This window comes from Stegostoma tigrinum, chromosome 6, assembly GCF_030684315.1.
Source record: "Stegostoma tigrinum isolate sSteTig4 chromosome 6, sSteTig4.hap1, whole genome shotgun sequence".
Lineage (NCBI taxonomy): Eukaryota > Metazoa > Chordata > Chondrichthyes > Orectolobiformes > Stegostomatidae > Stegostoma > Stegostoma tigrinum.
In genome coordinates, this window is record NC_081359.1 from 18,089,826 (window position 1) to 18,109,796 (window position 19,971).

The 19,971-nt window shown below is 39.2% G+C and overlaps 2 protein-coding genes across 2 annotated transcripts in view; one reads left to right on the forward strand and one right to left on the reverse strand.

The window, feature by feature from the left end:
* LOC125453278 (serine/threonine-protein kinase 24-like) overlaps positions 1–12,568 on the forward strand; it is a 48,400-nt gene extending 35,832 nt beyond the window's left edge. The window contains exons 7-11 of the mRNA XM_048532629.2: positions 473–618; positions 3,838–3,964; positions 4,902–4,970; positions 5,545–5,681; positions 8,047–12,568. Of these exons, the coding sequence (XP_048388586.1) occupies positions 473–618; positions 3,838–3,964; positions 4,902–4,970; positions 5,545–5,681; positions 8,047–8,083 (516 nt within the window). The 3' untranslated portion in view covers positions 8,084–12,568. The remainder of the gene's footprint in view (positions 1–472; positions 619–3,837; positions 3,965–4,901; positions 4,971–5,544; positions 5,682–8,046) is intronic.
* A 1,387-nt stretch (positions 12,569–13,955) lies between these two features.
* The window catches only part of LOC125453044 (FERM, ARHGEF and pleckstrin domain-containing protein 1), a 262,857-nt gene continuing 256,841 nt past the window's right edge, over positions 13,956–19,971 (reverse strand). The window contains exons 25-27 of the mRNA XM_048532094.2: positions 18,143–18,250; positions 15,863–16,014; positions 13,956–15,601 (exon numbers count right to left, since the gene is read on the reverse strand). Coding sequence (XP_048388051.1) covers positions 15,520–15,601; positions 15,863–16,014; positions 18,143–18,250 — 342 coding nt within the window. The 3' untranslated portion in view covers positions 13,956–15,519. The remainder of the gene's footprint in view (positions 15,602–15,862; positions 16,015–18,142; positions 18,251–19,971) is intronic.

Below are 19,971 nucleotides of genomic sequence, written 5' to 3' on the forward strand. Positions count from 1 at the left end.
ACTTCTGGGCCTAAATTACAACTTAAGATATGAATGGAAAACTCAATATGTTTGTGAGCAGCGTGGAAAGACAAGCAAGGAGCAATCTTACATTTTAATCGTGCCTTTTAAGATCTCAGCCATCACACACAGCATTTTACAAACACTTACATATTTTTGAAGCATGGTTACCATTATTACAACTTGAGTTTGTAGTTTTGTCTGATATAAAACGATAGTTGCATGGTTGCAGAGGACTGCTGTGTCATTACACAACTGGTGGTGAGTTTGTGAGGTTGCGAAGACAGGGTGACCTCAGCTGATATGGGAATTGATGTTGAATAAATGCTCCTTGTTTCTAAAGAACAGGTTTCTAATAGTCCTGTGCTCCCATTGCACAATTAAAGCTTTGCTGCTATGACAATGAGAAATGAAAAGTTTTGCTTTGTTGCTTAAGAAAGAATAACTAATGTGTTTTCTCTATTTTCTTAAGAGACCGACAGCAAAAGAATTATTGAAGCATAAATTCATAATTCGAAATTCTAAAAAGACCACTTACTTGACAGAATTAATTGACCGGTACAAGAGGTGGAAAGCAGAGCAGAACCACGACCATTCCAGCACAGATGAATCTGACTCGTAGGTATTCTTCTACCGTGCGTTCAGAGTTCCTCTTAGACACTTGGATGTTTCCAGTAGACCGTGCTGAATTGTTTTAATAAACATGCAGTATTACATAGGGTTACTTAGGATTTACTGCACAGAAACTTGCCATTCAGTCCATTATCATGCTGCACTCTATTCCAATTCACCCTATCAGTGTATACTTGCATTCCATTTTTCCCTCTCATGCTTATCCACCTGACCCTTAAATATACCCATGTTGTGCATCTCAGCTACTCTACATAAAGGTAAAGAGATGATTTAATAGAAGAGTTCAAAATCCTGCAGTTTCAGTGGGGTATGGGAGGAGAGGCTGCTTCTGTTGGGAAGTGGCTCCCAGAGGATACATGCATAAAGTGATGCACTAAGGACTAAGACTACTTTGTTTTTTTTTAGTTTTCAAAGGGTGTGAGCCTAGTTGGCTTGGCTAGTATTTATTCACCATCCCTAATCGGAGATGCTGGAGGTGAGCTGCCTTCTTGAACTGCTGCAGTTCATGGGGTGTGCGCCTATAGCGTGTTTAGGAAGGTAGTTCCAGGATTTTGACCTGGTGAAAGAACAATGATACAAAATCAAGGTGATATGAGGCTTGGAGGAGAACTTGCAGGTGACGGTGTTGTCTTTCTAGATGGTCGAGGTTGCCGATTTGGAAGGTGCTGTCATAGGAGCCTTGGTGATTTGCTGCATTGCATGTTGCGGATGGTGCACATGGTGAAATACCTTGAGTAAATCATGTCCAGTTTCTTGACTGTTGTTGAAGCTGCTCCCATCCAGAGAGGGTATTTTTCACCCTCTCAAATTGTGTCTTATAAATGATGAACAGCCATTGAGGAGGTAGGAAGTGAATTATTCGCTGCATAATTTCTAATCTCTGACCTGCTTTTGTAGCTACATTGTTTATATATTATTGTTTTGTTTCTGAACTTGAAGAAAGCAAAGCTTACACAGCTTTGGTTGCCTGTGATCCGGACCACACAGTCAGTGGCAGCAAATTCAGTAGCAAAATTTTAAAAAGGAATTGGATAAGCATGTATGGGATATAAATATTGTAGGACTAGAGACATACCAGAGATTGGGACTAATGGATAGCTCGTTTCAAAGAAGTGGCACAGGATTGTTGAGCTAAATGATCTCCTGTGCTGCATCATTTCAAGATTCTATGATTTCATAGCAAGTTCCACATTCTCACCACTGTCTTGAGTAAAAAACTTGCTTCTGAAGTTCCTTTTAAATTTTTTATTGAATTTATTAGTAATTATCTTATTTATGTATCCTTGCTTTATACCCTCTCACTTCACGTCCATCAAACCCCTTCATAATTTAAGACTGCTGTCAATTCATCCTGTTGCTTTCTGTTTTCAAACAAGCAAGCGTCCTAGCTTGTTATAGCTGCACTGTCTTCAGTTCTGATATAATCTTTATAAATATTCTAGCACCTTCTCTGGTGCTATTAATTCTGTAAGATGGAGACCAGAACTGTGCACCATTTGCCAATGTGTAACTAACTTCTTTTTGCATATGCCTTGCTCCCTTTTGTAAAGCTGGGAGAGGGTTATTATGATCTAAAAAAGTAGCTTTGACTTGGTATGCACCGATACATTTTCATTATCTGAAGTATTTTAGCAACTGTAAATTTGCTATTCCTGTTTTATATATGTTAAAAAAAATTCAACCAATAAAGTTCCAATATGCAGAACACTATAATTTCCGTTTTTCAGTAGGTTCTGCATTCCAGTGTTGGTTATTATCTGTAACATGGCTCCTTTTGCAATGACTTTTATCTGTATATCTGATTAAGACAAATACTGTCCATTAGTGATGCAATCTTAGCTGTTTCTAGATCTAGCAAACTTTCTACATTCTGTATTAACGACCTAGTTAAGTCCTTTATGCAGATGTGTGTTTAAATTTCCAGCTTGGGACTAACTGGAAATGGCTGTGAAAGATTTGGTGTGGATTCAATCATCAAATGGCCTCTGTGGTGTATTAAATATTGTGATTCTGTGAAATTGTTTGAGCTTCAGTGTGATTGGATTAGCACTGCAACCAGTGTAGACCCACTTACATTCACTTTTTTTTTGAAGATGAGCAAGTCATGTTTGTATCTAAGGTAGACTTTACATGGTTTTGCTTCTGTACCAGTATTTCAGAGGCTTGCGTTTATGATCCAAAAGTATGAGGTCAAATCCTAGCAGAGCAACTTAAATTAACTTAATTATTTTGGGGAAACAAAAGTTTGTATCGTTAATGGTAATAATGAAACTATTGAATTGTTAAATCCATCTTACTGACTAATATTCTTCGGGGAGTGCAATCTCTCTTACTGGCCTGGCCTGTATATGACTGCTGACTCAGGCATATGACCATCTGCAAGCCATTCAGTTGTTCTTAACAGCTGTTAGGGGTGCACAATAAACGCTGGCCTTGCCAACAATGCCTGGGAGATGGGGAATAGCGCTGTAAAGATCTCTGCTTGCGTCTACCTCACTCTTCCTTGATCTTCTGCTGTGTAGGCTTTAATCTTTGGAGTTGCCACCTTCTACCTTGCTGTCCTTTAAAATGCTCCTTGAAATCTGTCTCTTTGACCAAGCCTCTATCTCAATGTGTTCTGGTGTGACTGTATCTTGAAGTTTTTTGACACTTCTGAACCATGTTAAGAGGCTATGCTATGCACATCAAAGTTGTTGCTTTTCTTGTAATCTTTAAAATAAATGCTTAAAACTATGTAGTGCTTTTCACCACCAGTGGATGTCTTCATGCATTTTATAGTCAGTGAAGTACTTTTTGAAGTGAATCTGCTGTTTTAGAGCATACAGTGAAATCCTACAAACAACAACATGATAATGACCAGTTTGATTACGCCCCTGGGAGTAATTCCCTTTCTCTCCTTTGAAATTGTGCTACAGGCTGTTTTATATCACTAAGCAGGCAGATGGAGCCTCAGTTTAACATCCCATCCTAAAGGCATCACCTCCCAACAGTGTAGCGCTCCCTCTGTCCTGCATTGGAATGATGGCTTTGATTTTTGTGCTCCAGGCCTGGAGTGGGACATGAACCTATTACCTTGTGTTATCGACCGAGACATGTCTGACACAGATACCAAAATGGTCTTCATTTGTTTCTGGTGTAATGGCTTTGTATGAAGCCCCTTTCTTTTCACAGAATATGAAACAATATTTTTTTCAATAATAATAGGGAAACTGACCGACAAGTAGCAGGAGGAAATGACACAAGTGACTGGATCTTCACAATCAAAGAGAAAGATCCAATCAAGCTGCAAAATGGAGCTACACAGCCCGATGATCTCATTGAGCGGGATCAGGTATTTGATGGGTCCATCTTTTCAGTTCTTAAATTGCTGGTTAGGGGGCAAGATGAACTGAAATATTTGAGCTTCAGTAGCTTGAGTAACATTGAGATTCTGTGAAGTGTGATCCTGTAATTGCCAGCAGGCCCTGAGAAATTTTATTTAGTGAAAGCTGATCAACTTGTGCAAAGCAGGACTGAACGAGGTGGCGTACATTTCATGGGGGTGTGTGGTGGGATGGCACAGTGGTTGAATGTTGTTGAGGATTTGGGGAGGGTGATGGTTGGTGGTTATTGGATTGGAGTGAAGGACAAAAAGAAGACTGAGGGGCAACCTGATTTAAGTATTGAAAATTATGAAAGCATTGGTAGGGTAGCTATAGAGTTCATGCCTAAAGTACAAAATATAAAATGGCTACCATTAAATCTGATGGATTCAGGAATGGCTTCTTTAGACCTGGACATTGTTAGAATGTGGAATTTCTTTTTAAGTGGAGTGAATGACATTAATTATATGGATACATTTAAGAGGAAGCAAGATAAATGCCTGAGAGGAAAGAACAGTTATATTGGATATAAGTGAAATGAATGTGGAGCACAAACATCAGGTTTAGATCTGTTGGGCCAAAAGCCTGCCTTGGTGCTCTAAACATTGTGTGATTATTGTTGAAGTTCCAGTCATTTTAAACAGTTGTTAGCCTAGAACAAGCTGGTTCTGGATGAAGCCTATTGAAAATAGCAGCATCTTTAAATAGAAAATGCCAGTATGTTAATCGGACACCTTTTAATAGTCTTTACCACCATTACCATTGAGGTTTGCTGAGAGATGTGACTGTTTTGAATCTTTGCTTCAATGTGCGGGTCTGTTTTCACCTTAACCACTATTCAAATCGATAGAAGTAAAGTTGCAGATTATATAAGGAGAGTAACTTTTGAACCTTACCTTTTTATAGGCAGAAGATGCTCCAAAGCACATGCTGTCTCAGTGTTTATCAACAATTATTTCTCCATTATTTACTGAGGTATGCAAAAGTCATTTATTTGAGCAGGATGGAGGGGGGTAGGTGAGAGAATCATAGAATCACTACAGTTTGGAAGCAGGCCATTGAGCCCATCAAGTCCTCACCAACACCCACCCCTCTACCGTATCTCTGTAATGCTACATTTCCCATGGCCAGTCTACCTAACCTGCACCTTTCTGGATTGTGGGAGGAAACTGGAGCACCGAAACGAAACCCACGCAGACACAGGGAGAATGTGCAAATTCCAGACCAACAGTTGTCCCGATCCCTGGTGCTGTGAGACAGTGCTAACCGCTGAGCCACCGTGCCACATCAGATGCATTGATTGATGTACATTCTCGTTGATTACCAGATTGATACGTTTTCCCATTGTATTGTTGTATTGACATATTCCTAATGTCTTTTGATGGGTTGATTCATTCCCACAGCGTTGACACATATTACTAATCATTGACAGATTAGCCCATATTTCTGTCAGATTTATGCTTACTCCCATTATTTGATGGTTTGATTACCAGTGTATGGAAGGTTGAAGCACGTTCTCATTGTTTTGACGGATTGCATTTCTTTTCAGCTCGAGGAGAAGAGCCGAGCTGGAGGCGGTAATGCTCAAGCAGTAGAAGAACTAAGGGAAGCCATTTTTTTGGTAGAAGAGACATGTCCTGGCATTTCTGACAGGCTCATATCCCAGCTTGTGCAAAGACTTAAAAGGTATTATCAATTGATTTTATACTTAGGACCCAGTTGTTGAAACAAAATTGTTCTCCTGCAGCTCAGGTGATGTCTTGGTTTTTGAACTCAGAAATCCCTCTGCTTTTCCATTATGCAAGCTTCTCCCCAAGTGTCGTTAATTATTATTTTATTTTTAACCAAACTACTGTCTTCCACCTGCTGGTATTAAATGCCATCTAGTATTTTTATGCGAATTTCATCATCTGTAATTAATCAAAAATTACCAACAGAATTAAGACCTTTATACCTTAGAATTAGAAGTCGTGCTACAAATATGAAACCTAGTTAGACCATACTTGGAGTAGCGTATTGTGTTTACTGGATCGTAAAGAATAGTGTACAACACATTACAAATTGATACCTAAATCCATAAGTGTTCAGTTTGCAGGGAGATTCTGCAATGTATGGTTTTTGTTCCTGCAATTTAGATTGCTCCAGTCCCTAGGCATCTGCCGTTGACCTTTGATGTTTATTTGCTATAGCATCTGGTGTCCAGTGAGATGCGACAAAAGTACCATTTATTCGTGTGGCTCTTATCCCGTTGTATTATTTTCTGACTGCCTAATAATCTTCCCTTGGTCATTTCCACCTTGTCATCTGCATGCCAGTCAGCTTCCCCAGTGTCTGCTGTCAACCCATCACTGTCGCTCTGTTATCATACTGTTTATCTCACAAGAGCATGATCTATGGCCTCCCTACAAAATGTTTATCGTTTCTACTGACTACGTTCTTCATTGAATATGTTGGGCCAAAACAGACTATTAGAAAGCTCAGCATCCAGTCTAACTCTGGGCTGAACTTCTGATTCATTCTCTCCAGTAGGATAAAAGCCTCCTTGTGTTTCTATAAAGTTAATTGAATCTGTCAATTTGCTGCAGAAACCCTTAACTGTATATGTGTCACCTATTGACTCAACTGTTAAAGTTCTGTCCTGACTGGCCTGTCACGTTTTCACCCTTAGAAACTAACGACCTCCTAACTCCTGTCCTTTGTATTTTGTCTTGCAAAACATCCTGTCATTGTTTCTTTATGCGCAGTCTGCTCAAAGCATGAGACATCACTGCATATTAATTGTCTTCCTTTACATGCAACTGCTTAAATGACATTTTAAAATTTTATTTATTACTTTATATGGAAAATGTGCTTTGCTCACTGGGCAGCATTTATTGCCCACCTTTATTTGTCTCTGCGTAGATGTTGGTGAGTTGCATTTTTGAACTGTAGCAGCTCATTTGGTCTAGGTACTACACTGTGCTAGTAGAGAATGAGGTCCAGGAATATGACCCAGCTGAGAGAGGACATGACAGCAGATTGGTGTGGAGGATGTGGGGACAGGGTGGGAGGGGTGGAGAATGTGGGGATGGTAGGGTGGAAATGCTTGGAGAACAAGGGAGTTGGGAGGATGTAAGGTGAGGTGGGGATGGTGGGTATGATGTGGAGACTTAGGGAGGCAGGGATGGAGGGGGAAAGGGAAGATAGGGGAAGGGGGCTACAGGGGAGGGGAAGATGGTGAGGGACGGGGAGACAGAGATGGGGGCGGACATGGGACGGGGCAGAGGGGGATTGTGGGGCTGGGATTTGGAGACACAGGACGGGGAGAGAGGGATTGTTGGGGGGTGCAGTTGGAAATGCTGGACAGGGGAGAGGGGGATTGGGAGGGGAGACACGACAGTGAAGGAGAGGTGGGTAGGGGGTTTATGGGATGGGGAGGGGAGGATGAAGGGAGTAGGGAAGATGGAGACAGAGGGGATGGCATGCTGGCTGGGGATGATGAGGACTTTGGCCAGGGACTGGTCACAGCAAAGTCACCCCCATCCTCTGGCCCTCAAACTCTGCCCTGCTCTCATCTGTCTACTTTTCCCACCCCATGTAGTTCCTACCCACACTGCCCCAAGATCATCTCCACCACCAACCCGTCTGCTTCCCCACCATCCTCTTCACCACCCCCATTTCGTTCCCCACGTCATCTTCCTGGCCCACTTACCCATCTCCGTCACCGTCTCCACCTCTCTGCTACCTGTACATCCTCCCTTGTTCACTACTGCCTTCCTGTTGTCCTCTCTCCTCACTGCTCCCAATCTCCTCCATCTCCCTACTCCCTGTCACCATCCTTCCTCCATCTCCCCCCCCTCCTCTTCTGAACCCCTCCCTGGTCTCTCTCTGGCCCCCTTGCTGCACTCTCTCTGTCCCCCTTATTCTTTCCACACTCATGGCAATTATGATTTCTGTTCTTGGCTTCACTCAAGTTAAGTTTGTGTTTCTTTTGCTCTCCACCTCCTTCAATCATTATATTCTTTATTTATTTGCTTGTAATAAAAAGTATTTTTAATATTTCTTCTTTCAGATATTCATTAAGTGGGGCTGCTACTACTTCCAACTGAAGGTTAATGTTTGGTCCTTGCCATCTGCATTGAGAAGGTGCTCTCAGGCTGATCATTTTACCATAACCTTTGTAAGGGTTATCCAGGCACAAGCTACCTGTCTTGGACATACAATTTCAAAAGATGAAGTCTCTCAGTGGAGCCATCATTTGTTGCTTAAAGGAACTTTTTTTAAAATAAGTTCTGTCACAGTGCACAATTTTAGTTGGATGAAATGCCTATTGATTTTGTTTTTAGTCCCAAATTGTCTGTTTCGGACTGAGATATGGGAACTGAAACCTCTGCAGCACCTGTATCAAGTATCTGCTTTAAGTTGATGGGTTTTTTTTTTCCTGGGAGACTGAGAGGAAGTTGTTGCTTCGTATATATTTGTACATAGATTCATTTTTACTTGAGATAAAAACCCTGAGAGTGTGTTAAGGACAGAATTATACAAATTGCTACAACTGAATGCTTATGTAGACAATGTTTTGTGGTGATTCCCTGAAAGGGCCATTTGCTTTGCTAATTTTCCTGTAAGGTTCAGTTCATGTTCAAGTGACATTTATTTTAAGCGTTTCAAGGATCTGGCCATTTTTTTGTAAAATTAATACCCAATTTGGAAAACCTCGCATCTCAAAGTCATCAAAATATGCTTTCCCCCCCTCTCACGTCCTGTTAGTTTATATAAACATTGGCCCAAATTAAATATCTTTCTTGAAATCTGGATAATATTAATGCTGAATGCTATCATCACTGTTACATTTACACTGTGCATGAAAAATTTAGAACAACATTGCTGTCAAGGTTTTTTGGGCATTAATTTGCTTTCTCTGGTAATCCAGACAATACTAAAAGTAACTGGTTGTCACATTTTTCTTATTAAACTCTTTGAAGTTAAGCCCCCACCCCCCGCCTACACTACGACAGGAATGATCTTTGTCCCTTTTAAGAAAAAGTTTATCAGGATCTTTATTGAATGCATAATTGCTGATGACCCCTTCAAGTCAGTCGAGATCTGAGCTGCCACTAGGTAACTTCTGCAAAAATGTTACTGTTGATTTCTAAACGTGTTAGCTCAAAAGTCTATTTTCTGTATCAGAAAGCTAGTTTGTTCTGTTTTTCTAAGAGTGTGCCAGCTTGTGGCTTCAAACATTACAGACCCTGTATAAAAGAGTTGCAACAGGTTAATGATAGAAGGTATGTTTTTAGGGGGAATAGACCCTGGAAGCTCAACAATGTCATCACAAAGAGGCCAAATCATATTTCTTGTGTGCCAAAAAGTTGAGACTCATGATTGCCCCATTCTTTTACTGAAAAGTTTCCCTTAAACTGAAGAACTACAGGCTTTCATACTTAGTGACTTATCAATGCAGAAGCACAGTTTTCAACTAATGGAAGAAATGAGTTCTATCTGAAACTGATCTTGTAGCTTAGAACTGCAGTGTAGAGGAAGGCCTGTCTGTTTAGATCAGAGTCCTGGTGCTGGGACTAAGCAATGTTGCAGTCTGACCTTGCTAGTTTTCTGAGGATGGGTTAAGTTAAACTTAACCCCAAGCTGTGAACATAAGGCTTACAATGCTGTGTCTTGAAGATGACATTTTCCATGGGTTGCAAGATTAAGAAATGTTCTCCGTCAGTTCTCTTCATGCCTCCAGTTCATTGTCATCTGTCTTGCTAAAGAAAGTTTCTGAGAAAGAAGCACAATAAGCAGAAAAGCTTGTTTGTTACACCCCAGGTAATGGAAGATTTGCTTTATCTCTTGTTACGTTCATTCCTTGTCCTTAATGTCAGAAAAGTAAAGTTATCAAGGATGGTTGAATATATCTGTTTTCAAAATGTGGAAGATGTCTGCTGTTTAGAAAGGTTTAATACAGAAAAAAAAATGTCACAACATTGTTGTTCTTTCAAGTGCGGGTCACTTGATGTTAGTGCCTCATCAATCCCCAGAGTCCTCAGGGTTCTGTGTTAAGTGCATGGTTAAATTCAGGCAGAAATATTCTCCCAGATATTTCTCCCCTGACCTTTAGTTGAATCTGGAACAATCCTACCCCTGCTATCCATGAGGAGGATTTTGAGTCAACAGCTTAGCCATTTAGACATGTACAAGCAACAGAATTACAGTGCAGATCTGCCTTAAGGGCCTGGTGTGGGTGACTGCTGTTTATGTAGTTGCTACTGTAAGGCTCCTACAACTGCTGCTAATTTACAGGATAGGAACAGGCCATTTGATCCACACTAGTGCTTATGCTCTGTGGTAACCTCCTCCCCACCCTTACTACTCAGTCTGACTGCATAACCTTTATATTCCTTTCACCCTTGTATTTATTCAGCTTCCCCTTAAATGCATCCTTATAATTCTCCTCAACCACTCCCTATGGTAGAGAGTTTCACACACTTTGGGTAAAGAGGTTTCTCCTGAATTCCTAACTGGATTTTTTTAAGTAAATATGTATATTAACGGTCACTAGTTTCTGTGACTCTCGCATATGGGAATATTCTGTTAGATCTTTACAGATCTTTAATGGGTAGCCCCTCACCTTTCTCCTCCTCTAGAAATTTTTAAAATGCCATCCTATATTGTATTGATAGAATGACCAGTTAGAACAGTCAGCTCTGAATCTTAGTGCTGATCTCAAAGTTCAAAGGTAAGAATAGTTCTTTGTTTTTGAAATTTGTTATGAAGTGTTACTTATACCCATTTTGGAAGTGAAGTTTGATATCTCGTATTGTGACATCTAAGGGATAAGTTGAGTGTTGTTAGAATGGGGAGGTGTTTTGAAGATATGGTTGAGAAATATCTAAATGTGTAGGCATGCCTATGATTTGTTTTATTTGCACGATTATTTATCTTAGAATTTAAATAAATTTGAGGAATAAGCAGTACATTGTTTTATTTCATTATTAATGAAGAGATTTACTTCAGAATTGTATGACTTGAATATTACAAATTCCAGCACACAATGAAAGTTGAGTTTTAGACAGTCTTCAGGTTGCTGATATTGATAGCATTCTTTTAGCAGCTCATGAGTCCAATCTTTGAATTTCTGTGAATAACTGGTAATTAAACCTTTTACTCCATCATATGCTTGAAACATTTTAAATATGCGTCAGAACCAGCTACTACTTGGGATTACTGAAGATTTTGTGCTCTTAATCAACACCTGTGGCAGAATAAGCTTTTCAGGCTGTTCAGCGTATCTGAAAAGAGCCTTGTTTTGCAGTGTCCCTTGTGATTGCCACTAAGCTGTTCATGCAGCTCTAAGTGATCTGGGACAGTTAAAAATCTGATCGAAATGCAACTTTACATTAAAAGTTGTGCCAGTGCAAAAGTATGAGGCAGCTTGTTCTTTCTGTAAATCCAGCACTTTAAAATATTACACTTTGCCCCAATTCTAACATGTTAAAAAGAAATACAATCATACTTTTATCTACCTTCTTAAGAATGTAGCTTCAAAAATGACTTCATGTTGTAAGTATACAGCTGAATCTGTTAAGATTGCATTCCTACTTAGGGTTTGGTATTTTTGTTACAGGTAGGCATTCCTACCCCATGTTAAGCACTCTGGCTGATTTGTTTTTTTAAATTAAGAGTGTATCATTTTATGAATATGTCCAGTCAACAGAAGTGTCAATTACCGTGAGATCATATTTGCTACTTAGAAATGTTTCTCAATTATTGGATTTTGTATCTAGCTTAAAAGAGAAGTGCACTTGTGACCAGTAATGGTTGGCTAAATTTAAAGTTCCTATCTCCAGAATAGTCATAACCGAGGTACTGATTATGGATCCATTCATATAAAACCTGTTAAACAGAAAATCTCAGTAACTTGAATGTACTGTTAGCATTCTGATCTTAAGTTATTTTGTTTTTTTTTGAAGGTGGATATTTTCTACTAGTTTGCACTATATGTTTGGTCAGTTAAAGAAGAAAGGTGAAATTCGGCACTGTCTACTAATTATAAGCTTCAAGCTATCACTGTTTCCATAACAAGTGCCATGACTCATTATATGCCCTTTCTTGTGGTCTTGAGCTGCACTTTTCAATGTCATTACATCCTTATTTTGGTTTGTGTGTATTTGGCTGCACTTTTAAAAAGATTTCTTTTCAGTAATGAAAACATGGTACATGAGTCACAGTTTTGTACCTATTCTCCCCCGTTAACTCCAATTTCTTCACAATCAAAGGAAACTGTAATTATTATATTCTGTGCATAAAATGGCAATAAAGTTGTAGGATCATCAGGAAATGTTCTTAAACACAGGTATAATGTATGGAGTGATTCATTTTAAAAAGACAATATTTTTATATGTGTGTGTGTAAAGAGCTAGTATTGCAGTAAAGCAGTCGTTTAAGATGTTTAATAATGACTGGATACTTTAAGATGCTAATTAAGTGTAAATTTCATTTTATGTAACATTGCTGACAGTTTATAGTCTTGTATATAATCCTTGCTTCTGTCATTACACAATGTATTGTAATTCCTTGTAAGCTTTAAGTGATTTTAAATAAATCATGAATTCTGATGCAGAGTTAGTTTACTTCTTCACAACAAGATACTTGTAGAAGATTTACAGAGCATATCTAGTAATGGGAATGATGTTATTTGTTTGTATACTATACTTTCTGCCTCACCCTGCTTAGACCTGAGGGTAGAGGCTAGTGGGAAGTAAAAGTCACTGTTCTAAGATTTTAACAATAAATCAGAGGGCACTACAGGTTTATGCATTGGAATATCACATCATTAAGATTTGCAGAAAGGAGGAAGCGTTGAGCTTTTGGCATCAGTACTGTCATATGCAGTGTATTTTCTTACCTAGTGACACTAAAAAAGCACTTCACAGCCAACTAAGTACTTTGGCTGTGGTGGAAGAGCATGACAATTAATTTACACACAGCAACTTCCCACAAACTTGCTCTATGTTATCATTTTATATAACAGCCATATAATCTAATTTAGTTATGTTGGTCACAAGACAAACATTAATTGTGGTTTGGGGAAAGAATTCCTCTGCATTTTGAAGTACTGCTGTGAGATCTTCTGAATCACATGAGGCAGCAGATGCACTGTGCCATCTTTCCCGAAATACGAGGCATGCGCAGCAAGTGCACAGTTATCGCTCACTTTTGGTTCCCCTGTATCTTTTAAATAGTCAAACCACATAAGACCAGAATGCAGAATCCCTACTGTGTCAAAACATGCCATTTGGCCCATCCAGTTTACACTGACCCTCCGAAGAGCATCGCACCCGACCCATGCCCATTCCTCTACCCCTATCCCCTGCATTTCCAATGGCTAATGCACCATAATCTACACATCTCTCTAGACTATGGGTAATTTAACATGGTCAAGCCAGCTAACCTGGACTGTAGGAGGAAACCAGAACACCCAGTGGAAACGCACACACTCAGAGAATGTGCAAACTCCACTCATCCTGAGGGTGGAATCGAACCTGGGTTCCTGCCACTGTAAGGCAGCAGTAGTAACCACTGAGCCACTGTGCTGCCTGCCCAAAGCTGATGGAACTATTGTTCTTAAGGACGATGAATTTTATTTGCAATTTGACCATGTTTCTTACCCTTTCACTAGAGGCTTCTAACGAGAATGTTTTAGCTATTTTGTTTATGACATTCCGACCAATACATTGATCCTGCATATTTATAAAAACAGTTCCAACATGTCAAATTCACCATTCAATACTGTACTGAATACAGTAAAGTTTGAAGCAATCCTAGAAAGTGATTTTGTTCCAATTAATCTAATCACTAATTTATTTGATACTAAAACTCTGAATTCTGCTGACTTCATTTGCAGTTCAGGTAAGGGAAATAAAACATTGTTTACTAGTGATCATATTATGTGATATCCAAAAATGTTAGATACAACAATACTTGTCAGTTATAATGTTTATTGAAATGGTTCAGGCCATTTTTAAAAAAGGTTATCAATAATATGCTAAAACAGGAAACAGTTGTAGGCATTAATGGTGGCATTGCACTTTGAGGTCTTAGCACAAACGTATTGATGTAACCGTCTCCAATTCCCTTATCTGCTGCTTTAATTATTTTGCACTTTTGTGCTAATTTCACTTAGTGCAGTCCTACCTGATGGAGTCTTTGTTTCAAAAGAAGTACCTGCTGGATATTTATTTAAAAAAACAGTTCCAACATGTCAAATTCATCATTCAGTACTGGCTTTCACAAGGTTAGATGTTTAATTTTATTTCACCTAAGAAATTTACTTCTGAAATATGAGAGTTGAGGCGAGTCAAATTCTGGCCTGGACCAAAAGTGAACAAGTAGATGGCTCTGTACTTGGAGCATGATTGCTTCAACTTGGATCCTGTTCCACTTTTCCACACTATAGTTGTTTTCTGGCTGGGGTATTTGAATGTGTGCTGGCAAAGGGGCAAGAGTACTCAATGATACGCTGTTACCCAATTGAAGGGTTAGCTATTGTTCCCAGTGCACTGAAATCATTAAACTAGATGGAATGATTCAGAATGTCTCATCAGTTATCCCTCGTGGTCAAATGGATAGAGTATAAATAACAGGACTATGGGATATTTAGGAGTCTGGATTCCAAGGTACATTAGATTACTCGGTTGTAATCTCTACCATGAATGTATGTATATTTTTGATAATGAGATAATTTGTTCTTAAAAGTCCAACTTGTGATAATAGGAATTTAATACGTGAAAATTGTAGAATTTTACAAATGGCTACCCAGCTTCTTTTAGCTAGGTTTAATTTTTGTTTGCAAGATTCGGATTGGAACTGAACCTGAAGATATGGCAACAATTTCACATTGTCAGAAAAATTATCTTCAGTGGAGTGTCTGGAGCAATTCAAGTCAATTGTGTATGTAACACCTTGGGTTTTTGTAAAGTTGAGAGATTCTTTGAATCAAAGCAATGACAAAGATAAACTTATTCCAAAGCAACAGTATTGATTGTCAAAGTCTCTATTAATCAGTACCTAAATTGTCTTAGACTAAAGAATTGTATATCACAATCAATTCAAAACATTAGTGCCACACCTACAATACAGTTGAATCCTTTAAAATGTGTACAGTACCAGTGATTAGTTTGTCAAATATAGTTTATGCTTGCATTAGATTTTCAGAAAACTGAAATCCCAGGGTTGAATTAGATATGCATTTTTTTCAAATTCTCCTGTTTAGGTCTAAGCTTTACACAATATTGGTGATACATAAACTCAGTTAACTCTGGGCAGAACATATTTTTGGCCCCATTTTGGAATAAAGTGAGGTTTGTTGGGCAGGGGCAGCAGAAAAAAAAATGCACGTTTTGATTTCTTTTTGTAATCCTAAAATAGATTGAATTGCAATATTGGCATGGTGGTTTAGTTATTCAATAAGCTTTTTGGAAAGAATTCCGCTCAAAAAGCTGTGTGATGACTGAATCTGGTTTAAAAGGGCTTCCTCCCCTTGTAATCAATAAGCATGAGATTCCTTGCGGCTTAAAAGGCGAGTACGGGTGGCTGAACTGGTAGCACTCCTTATCACTTCCATCCATCTGTAAAGAGAAAAGTGACACACGAAAGTAAAAATGTGCATAATAAGCAGCAATTGGATTTATACAGTGCCTTTATAAAGTAAAATTGCTTCAAGACATTGCACAGGAGTTGGAACATAAATGTTCTACAACAGTCAATAGAATAAATGGCATGCCTGAAGCCCTGCAATATGTTCGGATAGATTTGAGTTAGAGATAAGCTATTGTCAAATGCATCATGTGACAAATGACCCTCTCAAAATTTCAACAGGAAAGCCTCACCTTTCAAATGTATATTCGCTTTCAGCCCTGAAGAAATATACGTGCGACTTGAACTGTAACTTGAAGACATAGTCCTTGTGGATATTGTCAGACTCCGCAGGAATGGTGACGGAATAGCCCAGCAGTGGCAAACTTGCTAGTGGATGATTGTCCTAAGGAAAAGCCCACAGGGTAGTCAGAGACGGTGCATGCAACATCTTCCACAGGGAAACAAATAAAACATCACCGAATGCAACTTTACTGTTCGCCAAACATGGGCTGGATTCAAGTGGAAGCAGCTGGTTTTAACAAAGGTAGGTGCGCCATCACAAGGCCAAAAGTGCGAGTTCACCTATTCTGCCCTCCTTCCCCCAAGGGCAGGCCAAGGGGATGAGTTCATGTCTGAGCCAATAATGAGACCAATTAAAAGGAAAGTAAAAATGTTTTTCAAAGGCTAATGGACATTTGAAGTTTTAAGTTCAAGGTGTCTTCAGAAATACAGACACTGTGGGACTTCTACATTTGGAGAGACACACGTGTACTGTTCCACTCTGAGAGCATAGCTAAGTAAAGATTGGTTCTCGTTCCATCCTGTAGATGGCTGAGAATAGCTGCAAAGGGGACAATGACTCTTTCTTTTGGGTGGTCACTATCGTGTGCCCTCATCAATGGAGCCTTCTTGGTTTCTCACAGGCAGATCACACATCGCACATCACCCAGGTGACAGATGCCTTCTTTACCGATGCTGGACAACACATCTGGTTTAGAAGTGATTGGGCATGATGGGCTTTGAGGGCACTGGGTCCAGTGTTTGCTGTGACCTGCCAATACTCTGCAGTAGCCTCTTGCAGGGGTCTGTATGGTGCCTGATGTGTTCATCAAGCACATGTACCACCACCAACCCCTCGGAGCATATGCATGTTAAGGACAGCGAGATGTTGGAAGGGGACATCTCACCAGGGGAAGAATTGGAGCCAGAGGGAGCTAATGCCAAACAGAGGGATGTGTCCCTCATACATGACTACATGCCGTCCTCTTGCCATTAAGCACTCTCGAGAAGAGAACTTTACTCCTGCCCCCCCGGGTGTCCGGATACCGGCTTCACCATAATATTTTGCTTCCCTATGGTGCAATGATGGGCTTGGCAAACCCAACAGCCTGAGGGACAGCCAGCTTCGGTGTCTGAAAGCCATCTGCACTCATCCCCAACCAGAGGAAAACCATCTCTATAACAACTAAAGCCCCACTCCCAGGAAAACCTGATCGCAATTTCCCAGTGAAGGTAGAATTTCAACACACACACAGGCCTGGCTCCAATTGCTGAGAGCATTCCCGTTGAATAAATCCAAAGTTTACACTTTGTGGGAAGAGACTAAACTGGGAACAAGAATAAAACAAAAAGAGAAGCGGGGTACAAGAGGACTGTGAGAAACAAATAAAACAAAATAGTAATGCTTTCTGCCTTCCCATGATGCATGACAATCAAACACAATTGGACAAAGACAGACATTTTTAAAATTCTGTTTGTCCACAGGCAATAATTAACATTCCTTTCTACTCATGAACAAATAAAAACTCATTGGATTGAGTTTCCTTGCTGGTTTGTATTGCCATGAAGAGATAATCCTGTTTTTTGGATAAGACAGATCCTGTAAGCTCTCTCAGGTGAATGTAAATGATCTCCTGGCACTATGTGGAAGATGATAATATTTAAGCAAACAAAACATTGAAAAAATTTCAGACAGACAGTTCTGGAGTTTTATTTTAAGCTTAGGGATAACACTCAGGTCAGAAAAAAGCTTTTTAGTTTCAGGTTGCAACATTTTGCAGAAGTCTAGGCTGAAGTTGGATGTGTAAAACCCAAGAAAGGGAGGTAGTTAGGACCGTTAAGAAAAAGATTACCTCAGTGTAAGAAATTTAGTTTAACAGTTCCAGATTACAAGTGTGTGGGTAAAATCCTGAAGGGATTCTTTGAAGCAGAGAAAGTCTAAAATCAGTTTTATGAAGGCTCCAGGAAGTTTCTAAAGATGGAAAATTGAAGCCTTAGTTTAAGTAAGCCCTATATATTTGAAAGATTCTTCTCTCTGGTGTAAGTACCACAAAGGAAGTTTTTGGAGAAATTAATGGGATTGGATATTACAGTGTGCTTCAAAATTTTTCAATTTATGTTATATGTAAACAATTCCAAAATAATGCCTCAAAACCAACAATGTAATTTTAACAGTGCAAAGTAGTGTATCAAGCTTATGTCCTCAAACATACAACATTTAACCCCTCAAATAGTTCTGGCATGTGACTCACCTGATGCGATTTGTAGAAAAAGAGGCAGAAATTGGTAAAAACCACCCAAAGCTTTTGCCAGCCATTGCTATTTTTGAATTTCCTCAACAGGTTTCCAGAGAGCTGATTCTGAGGCAGGAAGACATCAAAGAATATTAAAGGTGACATAAAGTAAACATAACATTACAGACTGATCACAAGAGAGATATTACACTCCAGGGAAACAACTTCAATATTTCTGAAAAAGGACCACAAAAATGGCAGAGCAGGATCAAAGGACCGAGTGGCACCATCCTGCTACTATCTTCCATGTTTCTATGTTTACAGCGTCCACAGTTCTTTCAGTGATATTGTGGGAAATGGGGCAGTTGAAGGCAGAAGGATCATATAGTGAAACCTTCAGGAGTATGTCCAGGCTGATTTGACAACCCTACGAATGAAGGCACAAGCATTCATTGCAAGGAGAACTACACAACAGTCTACAATTTAGGCTGTAAAAACCTCAGATTCAATTTTGTGCTATTGTCGCTATGGGAAGCTAGGGAGTGGAATCTTCATGTCTCCATAAAAATGTTAAGAGAAATATTAAATTCTCTCCCTTCACCATCCAATATCCAGTCATTGGCATCATCTTATTGACAGGATATTGCCAGTATTTTATGAAATAGCTAGGGACGGTGAAAGGGAACAGGAAAGGGAAAAGAAACAAACATATAATACTCGCCCATTGGGAATTTTCTGTTTAGACAGAGAAAACTAATGGATGACTTAACAGTGATCTTCTATATCATGAGGAGCTCTGCTACAATAAACAGAGATAAATTGGTTCTAATGACAAGATGGACGGAAACCAATGGGCGGCATTTAAAACAAGTAGCAAAGGAACAGAAGAGAGTGGAAGAGGTTTTTTTAGGCTACAATGATCTGGAATATCCTGCCTGAAAGGACAGTGGAAGAAGATTCAATAATAACATTCAAAAGGGAATTCAACAAATACCTGAAGGACAGGCAACTGCAGAATTAAGGGAGAGAGGAGAGTGGGACTAATTGGAAAGCTCTTTCAAAGAGTTAGCATAGACATTTTGGGTTGAACAGTCTTGTGTTGTAAGATTCTATGACTTCACAACATTTAACTGAAAGAAACTAAAGGGAAGATGTTTTTAACTAGATTACACTGTTCTATTATATGTTGTTGCCAGAAGTCAGTGGAGTTTTGAAATCCTTATGAAGTTATCCTGTTTTCTCATTTAAGGTTCTAAGGGCCCATTTATCGTGGTATAAGATGGCATAATGTGTTTGTGCCAAATAGGGTACTTAACATTTTAAAATTTCACAACATTGCAACTTTTAACCACTATAAGTTGAACTTCTTATCATGTTTGCAGAAACAATTCAAACTCCTAGAAAAATATAACGAAGGGTGATTTACCTTCTTAGGTCAGTGGGAATCCTCAAGTAACTTACTTAAATTTATCTTTGAATCATAAGGCCCAAGCTCTAGAACCGCCTTGTTACACCTTTTGGCTCATCTACTTCACTTTTCTCCTCTAAGGCATATCTTGGAAACCTACTTCTTTGATCAAACTTCTACCATTGTGGCCTGATGTGATACTTTGTTTTATAATGCTCCAGTGAAGTACCTAGGAGTATTCTATTACGTTCAAGGCGCTATATTAATGTAAGCTACTGTGTTGGTGAAACTTTGAACCAGACAGGCAAATTATGATTAATATCAGCAAATAGTCCATAAAATAAAACGCTGCTTCCATTTCACGAAACAACACTAAGTTTAAATTCCTTGCATTTCCAAAAACCTATATCCGGCCTCTTGCTAAAATTCAAAAATTAAT